Raw genomic sequence first — 8,823 nt, 5'->3', positions numbered from 1 at the left:
TTTGGCCAAACTTCTCAAGAGGCCAAACGTTCTTTTTTTTTTCTTTTTTTTTTCTCAAAAGCACTTTTTTCCCCTAACTTGAAGTGTTTGACCAAGCTTTTTTGGAAAAAAAGTGCTTTTGGGAAGAAGCAGAAGCAGTTTCTGAGAAGTAGAAAAAAATAGTTTCTTCCCAAAAGTAGAAGCAGAAGCAGTTTTGACTTTTCTTCTTACAAAAAATATCCTTAATAAAATATAGTATATACCAAAATAACCGTTAAACCTAATACTTAGGATATTAATGTATAAATATTTCTTATTATTTTTAGGACAACTTTCTAATATATAGTGACTTTAGGGGTGAATGCTTTTATATTTGTTGAATGATTTTTAATATATTTAACTTATATTAAAAGAATTAAGTACTTTTAAATTTTATTTTTATATATTACTTAAATAAAATGAAAAGATTTAATTGTTGCATGTGATAACAAATTTTTAAAAATTATTTATTTACTTATAATATTAACTATTAAGTAAATTTATTCATTTTCTTATTTCTAATTTGATACTTAAAAGTATTTTCTGAATAGTTTGACCAAACACAAATTATTGCTCAAAAGTGATTTTAAGAGCGATGCCAAACACAACTTTTGAAAAAATACTTTTTTCAAAGCAATTTTGACCTCAAAATAAACTGATTTCTCACCAAAGATGCTATTAATCTGGTGCTTACTGCAGCTCATCCTCCAAAATCTGAATCCCCAAATGCTTCATGTTCTGTAAGTAGCAGTAGCGCTCTAACTGTTTATCCTACGGTCTGTAATGGAATTACCAAAATTTCTCAGTTAATAAAATTTACTACCAAATTGATACCAAAACCCTATCAATCTCCATAACCAAAATCTTTAATTTTATAGCTTCACACATATTTTAGATGAACACAAGCATGCAATCTCCATCTCTAGACGCTTCCAAATCCTTTAAGCTTCAACAACAACAATTCCAATTCCTAGGGTTTTGCACTTACCCTTCCACTATTTCACCTTCAATCCGCAAGCTAAATTCTCGCTATCCTTGCGTTTCCTGCAGTAGAAAATTCGATCGTAAGGAGAGAGTGAAAGTGAAGGGGAAGGAAAATGTGTGGAGCATTGACAACGAAATTGCGAGAGAAGGAGATAAGACGAGGACGAGGAGTAGGAGGAAAAGAGGTGGAAAAAGGATGAGAAATGTTACTAGGAAGAGTAAAGGTGAAAGAGTTATGGTCTCTGGTGCTATGTTAATGGAAGTCGAAACCGTTTTACAGACTCAGGTAACTTGTAATCTTTATATATGTGGATACAATGATGATATTTGAGTATGTTATGAGTAAGTTTAAGACTTCAGCTAGTTTAAGCATAATTGGTGATGACTGGTGAAATAGACTTGAATAGGGCTGAGTGGATGAAAACCGAACTGATACGGGATTTGAGGCATAGTTGATTATTTATTGTTTTTTTAACGGTAGTGTAGTCCTATAGAACGTACATTATTAAGGTGTATACAGAGTTTGAACTTTATGATTTTGAGTTCGGTATTCTACACAATTCATTTGATTTACTGGGTTCCAAATCACTTATTTGTACTTATGTCGTGAATGTTTTGACACATATACAGTGACTGAGCCAAAGCTGCTATTAGTTAGCTCATTCATAACTAGGCTAAACAAGTATGGGCTCATTGTAGTCCCTACCACTATTCCGTTCACCTCTTCCTTCCTCTCTTTTCCCTCTCCTCCAACTCCTTTGTATTTTCCGTCACTATTCTCCTCCTTCATTAATACCCTTTATGACATTTGTAGGAACCCTTGCTTATGCTTCTCATGTTGAGGTGACAATTTGATTGAACTCTTCTCCATTTTTCACCACACCTGAGTTTGGTGAAATGCGTGCTCAGATGAGCATGTCCTGATGTATTTTGTATTGTGAGGATTTATTATAAATTGGCTAGTTTACGCTGGCTGTCAGCCTATCACACTCCTCTTCCTTTTTCCAGGCTTGAGATCAGCAATGTGAGCAAGATCACTCATAGTTATATATTTTTTTTTTTTCTGTTGGGCTGTACAATTTATAGTGATAAAGTTTTGATCGAACTATAAACGTGCAGTCAAGCTTTCAAAATTATGCTGAAAGAACATAGTATAGAACTTTTGAATATTAAGATGCAGCTTCTGTGCTTATTTTCTGTAAACTTGATACTTCAAGGCTTTCAAGTATCTTGAAGTTTAGAAAGGTTGAGCATAGCTTGAAATGAGGAACTGAACGTTCTGATATCAAACTTATTACTTTGGAGTTCTCATTTTGCCTGGAAAGGATACTTCACATCTACTTCCAATTGGCTACTATGTTGCGCGGTCTCTCCAAAATCTGTGTTGGATCCTCCAAAATTGCACTACCTTTGGAGGGTCCGACATGCAACATTGACATTTTCGAAGAGTCCGAGCAACATAGGTTGGCCCAAACTGATATTCATGTTGATGAACTCATGAAACTACAATCAAAATTATGTCTGTTAAACTTATCTTTTGTTTCATGTTCTCTTCCCAATTTCATTGATATACATTTTCATCTCAGGAACCTGTTATCCGACCTGCATGGAATACATTTGCTAGTAGTCTCAGTGGGATATGGAAGGGAGTCGGAGCTGTATTTTCTCCAATCACGGCAGAAATGGAACCTATTGAGATCGGCAACAAGAATGAACACCTCTTTGACTGCTATACTTCTTCTCGTGTTGAGGTAGTGCCATCTTCTTTTGCCAGTCAAAAATCTCAAATCCGTAGGAAAGTGAATTGGGTAACACTGAATCCTCATGGTGAAGTTCCAGAACCTAATGGAGGTGACGACAGAAGCATAGAGAAGCGCACAGGTGCAGATCTGTCTTTCCATATGCATGAAACACCTGATAGAAAATCAAGACATCAAAAACTGCCAAAATTTGAATCTTTTGACTTTGAGAAGAGTGATATTATGGAGGAAGATATTATGGGAATGGAACCTGGTCTTGTTTTCTTTGAGGTAAAGCTACTCTTTTGCTTATGACATTGGTTGTCTAATGTGTTGTTTATTGTGATGCCATTGAAGGTGATTATGGAATCTTGTGCTTTTGGTCAATTCCATACTAGTTCTTCAGTAAGGAGAGTTCAATAAAAGCTTTTATCTATTTGCAGGACGGCTCTTTCTCAAGAGGTCCAGTTGATATTCCAGTTGGTGAACTTGATGAGTCTAAGTATTACATTTCGCCAACTTTTAAGTTTGAGCAAGTGAGTACCGCATGTCATCTTGGTTAACTTCGTATAGCATATGCTCTTAGGACTATGGTACCTAGTAACACAACAGGTAGAAAAGAAAAGGAATCAGAAAGTATTTTTAGTTCATCTAGAAAACATTGCCAAATGATGGATATGCTATATTGATGAACTAATATTTACATTTTATTTCTTTACTTAAATAAATGGACATGGAGGCACAATTTTCTCTTGCCAAGCATGTAGTTCATATTCGTTACTAGAAAAGGTATAATTTTTTCTTTGTGAAGCATGATCTGTAATTCTCTATGATGGTGAATGAAAGAATCCCCTTTAGCTGCTCATTATCAATCTTGAATACAATTGGAAATGCCATTGATTTACATTTGCAAACTAAACATCTAGAGTTTTATATGAAAGGCGTCCAATTGCATTTGTAACTATTAACTAAACATTGTTAAATTCTCTATATCTATTATACCTTGTATGCAGGTTTTCTCCAATCACCTCAATAATCATAAAGTGGCGTTTGGTTGGAAAAAATTGAAAATATGAGCTTCATACTCAGCTTTTTTTTAACTTTCTTGAAGAAGTGTTTGTTTGAGCTGTTTTTGCCAAAAAAATTTGACTTTTTTCTTTTGCCAGGTTTTGAAACTCAGTTTTTCATATATTTCAAAAACTGACGATTTAAAAAGCCGGTTGGAAATGTTAAAAAAGTTAACCTTTTCCAAAAGAACTCAAACAAACACTATGGAGAAATGGAAAAATAGAAAAATAGAGTTATCAAATTTTCAAAAAAACTTCATTGAATGTTGTCTTTTCAGTTCTGGATCATGTCCATATTATCTAGTTCCGGGAACAAGGACCTGGGTTTCAGAGATGGTTTTTAATTTAGGTATAGAGTGTCAAACAATTTTGTCAAGGCTCATGTAAGGTGTGTTTAAGTGCCGAAGTTATGTAAAACCCAAGTTAGGTGCTTCGTCTCGTTCAGTTGGCGTTTCGGAGCAAGCATTAAGACCTAAAGTTGTGCGTCTCATCACCTATGTGCTTTGTCTTAAACAGAAAGGAAAAATAAAAATAGTTGGAAAAGTGATACAAAGATTGTTAAAAAGTGTGTCGTGAATGAATATCTGGCGATAAAGAATAGGAACAAAATTTTATATAAGAAAACTAGTGAAGAAGTCTGAAGTAAAAAATTAAACATGTTTATTTGCGTCCCAGTTAGAAATTTTTAAAAGTTTTTGAACTTGATTTAAATTATTTTAATTTTTTATATTTTACATAACTGTGATTATTCAATTCATTTTCCAGATAATTATTTTTATCATTATTTTCTTCCTGCATTACATACATATTATTTTTTTTTTCATTATCGTCATTCTTTATTGAAAACCACGCTTTATGTGCTTTGCGATTAAAGAAGCCTTGGTATTTTCGTATACTCTTCACCTTTGACAACGTTGGCTTAAAGGCATGAAGGCAACTGCTAGCAGGGTCCATGTACTTCTTGACCAGTAGTGGCTTTCCAAAGACAGATTTTCTTTTTGCATCACTGTTATGCAGTAACCAACTAGTTGCTTGCAATATGCTCTCTTGAAGTTCAATCTAGGTAATGTAACTAGCTCTTAAAACCACACTCTCCATAAACTTCAACTGACCTCTTTAGCTGCTCTCTGATTTGATGAGTGGGCTCATTTCCGTAAGTGCTCTTTGATTTTAATTAACTTATGGAAGATCTATTACTACCATTGGCTGTCTAAACTTCATGCTCTCTCTCTCATTCTTTTTGGGGGGAGATGGGATTGAGGGAGATGCTTTTGATCTGCATTCTTGAAGTCAGCGCAATCTAAACAGCGCTTTAAACCAACTGGTATTGTCATAACCCGCCTTTAGGATGAGTGACTGAGTTCATTGGTGCCCTTAATTCAAAATTGGAAGCAACACTAGCACCGTTGCCTATCTAACTTCACGTTCTGTGTTTTTTTGTTAATTTTTTAAAATAAATTCTTTTGAATTTTTTTCTATTACCTAGGAGAAGGGGAAGGGGAAGGGGACAATGGAAATTGAACCCCAGATTTTGTGTGAAAGACTCTTATTAGCGCCACCAAAGTATAAGCCTTGGTGCTTCATGTTCTGTTGGTGCTTCATGTTCTGTTTGTAATTTTGATTTTGAGGGAGATATTAAAAGCATTCCTATATACTAGATTCCTTCTTAAGCGTTAAAATGTACAAAATCTCCTACTTTATCAGTTTCCATCAATGGCTTTGTCCTAGTGTACTATTTTTTCTTTTGGTTTATATGTCTCTAGGAACGGAAAGTTACTTTGTCTCCTTTATTTCCTCATACAGTGTCTTGTCAAAGGTTGTCACAAGAGACTCCGCATAGTGCATACAATAGAGTTCAGTAATGGGGGTTCGGACATCCAAATATTGAGGGTTGCTGTATATGAAGAACAGTGGATTAGTCCTGCTAATCTATCTGATGAGAGGTATCTGTATCTTGTATTTGATTATATAGGTTATAATTCAGCCATGTCGATTCAAATTCTGCTGAATCCTATTTTATATTTCTGGACGTGGGTTAGATTTATTCTCTTATGTATATATTTTATGGCTTATAATATAGAGGGCAACTATCCCTCTATTTCGGAATAATAAGCATTAAAACGAATAGCTGCAAAAAACAAGAGTTACAGAACATGACATGCTCTAGACTAACCCGGAATTATTTCCTCTTGTCTCCTTAGCAGACTTCAGCAATATATGAAGAACTTGTTTATTGCTTATTATTCCTTCCGTTCAATTTATATGACATACTTTCTTTATTTTGTAAAACAACAACAATATACCTAGTGTAATCCCACATAGTGGGGTCTGGGGAGGGTAGCGTGTACGCAGACTTTCCTTGTTTATCCATATTAAAAAGAATGACACATTTCTATATTTGAAAACATTAACTTATAAAATTTTGTAGCTTTACCCTTAATAAGACCCTTTTATAAAAAGGGCAGCCCGGTGCATGAAGCATCGGGCCTTCATGGAGGGTCCGGGGAAGGGCTGCACCCCAAGGAAGTGTAATGTAGGCAGCCTACTCTGACACAAGCATCAGTGGATCGAACCCTTGGCCTATAGGTCACACCGAGACAACTTTACCGTCGCTCCAAGACTCCACTTCTAATGAGATCCTTTTATAGCCATACAAATTGATAGCCACACAAAAACTTTTACCCTTTAAGCTTCCAAGACCCCTCAAATTTTTTTCTTTTCTTAAATTTCATGCCGAGTCAAACTACTTCACATAAATTGAAAAGGAGGGAGTAGTAGTTAATGGTACAGGAAAATGGAAATCCTGGTTAAAGCTATTTAATTCTGAGAATATAAGTTTTCTAGTAGGAGTAAAAAAAATTCTCTAATTGCGTTTCTGTTGGTGAGAGTGACAACACTGGCAGTAGCACTACTTGTTTAAAAGAAAAAAAAAATGGCAGTAGCAAACTAGCAATGAACTAATAGCTTGTTCTACTAAAATATTTGGAGGTTGTATTTTAATTTTCATATGTTTGTCATTTGATCATTTTCTATTTGATGTGAGAGGAGCTCTGGTTTATTGAGTTGCAATCTAGAAATGGAGTGATTAGACTTGTGATCATGACCCCGATGATGAAATTAATTCAGAAATGGTAATGATGGTCTAATCGGTAGTTGATGAGTTGGCATGATTCACTGAATATTATTGTGAGTATGGTAGTGAGGTTGAGGGAAGGGATGAAATCAACTGGATGGTCTTGTATGACAATCTTATTATAAGAACAGATGTTTTGTAGTTCTCTGCAAAAGGTTGCAATAAGTGATATTTGTGGTAATCTATTGAAATCAGGCTATACTTGTTAGGAGACGTACTCATCTCCTTATAGGTCTGGTTAAACTTATTCTTCATATAGCTTCCTTCCTGTGTTTCCTTTCAACTGTGGGTGAAGACCTTTGTGTCTGTAATTGGAGATGTGCCCACTTATTGGTTAGTACATCTTAGGAAGCTTTAGTATTGACAACCCACGGTTATCACCAAGAGATGGTTTTCTTGGGAGTACTACCACTTTAGCGTCATATTTTCCTCGATGCAGAGCAAGAGTTCTTCTCTCTTTCTCTCTCTTATAAATTCTCTTGCCATTAACGAAGTTTTTGTAAGGAGTCCTACCCCTTTATTTCTTATTGCTCTCTTGACAATGTATAAAAGAGCAGTTTATTTGATGACATTGCGGAGATAAAGCCTGCATTTGACACTGTTCTACGTGTTTAATGCTATTCCTTCTGTACCATTTTATGTGACGCTTTTTCTTATTTATTTTGTTCCATAAAGAATGACACCTTTCTATACTTAGAGACGATTTGACTTTAAACTTTCCATTTTAACCTTAATAACATGATTCTATAGCCACAGAAATGTTATAGAATGTTCAAGACCATAGGTTACAAAAGTCTTTTCTTTCTTAAACTCCATGGTCAGTCAAGCATTTTCACATAAAATAAAATGAAGGTTGTATTAAATTTCTAATTATTTTTCTGGTGTGTCCCCTATAAATATTATAGTGACACAGAGCTGGACGTGAAGCTTTTTTCTCAAAGACGAAGACTCCAACCTTCTGAGCTGAGTGGATCCTGGAAGGTGTTTGAGATGAGTGCAACACCTATCTACAGTGAGGAGGACGCGACTGAAGATACGGACGACGTACCCTACGTGTACCTATGCACGGAAAACCTGAAGACGAGAAGCCTTCCAGAAAATCCAGTATACTTTGGAGAAGAAGAGATGTTAGACATGCAGGATGCAACTTTTCTTTGGCTTCCAGGAGGTGTCACGAGCTATGTTGATGTGAACAAAGATGGTATCCTCTGTATAGGAGTCGGGTGGTATTCGGACGAGGGCGTGAATCTTGTTATGGAAAGAGATTATGAAATGGATGGGAAACTCAAGGAGGTTCGATGGAAGTCTGAAATGAAGAGAAGGTGGACTAATCCACCACCCATGTAAATTCTCTTTAACCCCTTTCTCTTTCATTTGCTGTTTGATAAGCGTGCCTTAAGGTATGCCCTAGTTTCCAATCCATGTTGACACAACTGGAATTAAGTTTTATGCATTGAATTTGACTGTGCAAAAAATAAAAGAAAAAGTAAAAGCAACTTTATAGGACATAAGTAGCCTTAGTCGCTGTCTCACTGAAAATACTTGATTGGGAGTCCATTTCTCAACTATTATGTCCTTTAAAACTACAGTTTCAGTAGAGAGAGTGAAAACATATCGCGTTAGGAGCAGGAAAAAAGAGGATGTGGCAAACTAAAGTGAAAATTGTCTAGTAAGAAAGTGATTTTAATTGGATTACCTATCGAATTAAACTGAATTATTTGAAAATAGTATTTAGGAAACTTTCTTCGAATTTAGCATGTCACCACAAAAACCTCTTACAGTAAATGTTTATGAGAATAAAATGAAGACTGAGGCTACATCAATAGCGCTTGGAGTCAGAAGTCTTTTACTCTTCCCAACCAAATAAAGCTCTTTTGCAAGG

At 35.3% G+C, this 8,823-nt stretch overlaps 1 protein-coding gene across 1 annotated transcript; it reads left to right on the top strand.

Annotated features, from left to right (window-relative positions):
• Window positions 1–663: 663 nt before the first annotated feature.
• LOC107773636 (uncharacterized) lies at window positions 664–8,447 on the top strand. Its single transcript, XM_016593043.2, has 5 exons — window positions 664–1,288; window positions 2,589–3,032; window positions 3,185–3,277; window positions 5,612–5,751; window positions 7,847–8,447. The coding sequence occupies exons 1-5, from the start codon at window positions 914–916 to the stop codon at window positions 8,286–8,288; spliced, it is 1,494 nt and encodes a 497-aa protein (XP_016448529.2). The 5' UTR covers window positions 664–913; the 3' UTR covers window positions 8,289–8,447.
• Window positions 8,448–8,823: the final 376 nt, after the last annotated feature.

The sequence above is a fragment of the Nicotiana tabacum genome, chromosome 23, assembly GCF_000715075.1.
Source record: "Nicotiana tabacum cultivar K326 chromosome 23, ASM71507v2, whole genome shotgun sequence".
NCBI lineage: Eukaryota > Viridiplantae > Streptophyta > Magnoliopsida > Solanales > Solanaceae > Nicotiana > Nicotiana tabacum.
Note: the sequence above shows the minus strand (reverse complement) of the source record. Positions and strands in the feature narration are given on the sequence as shown.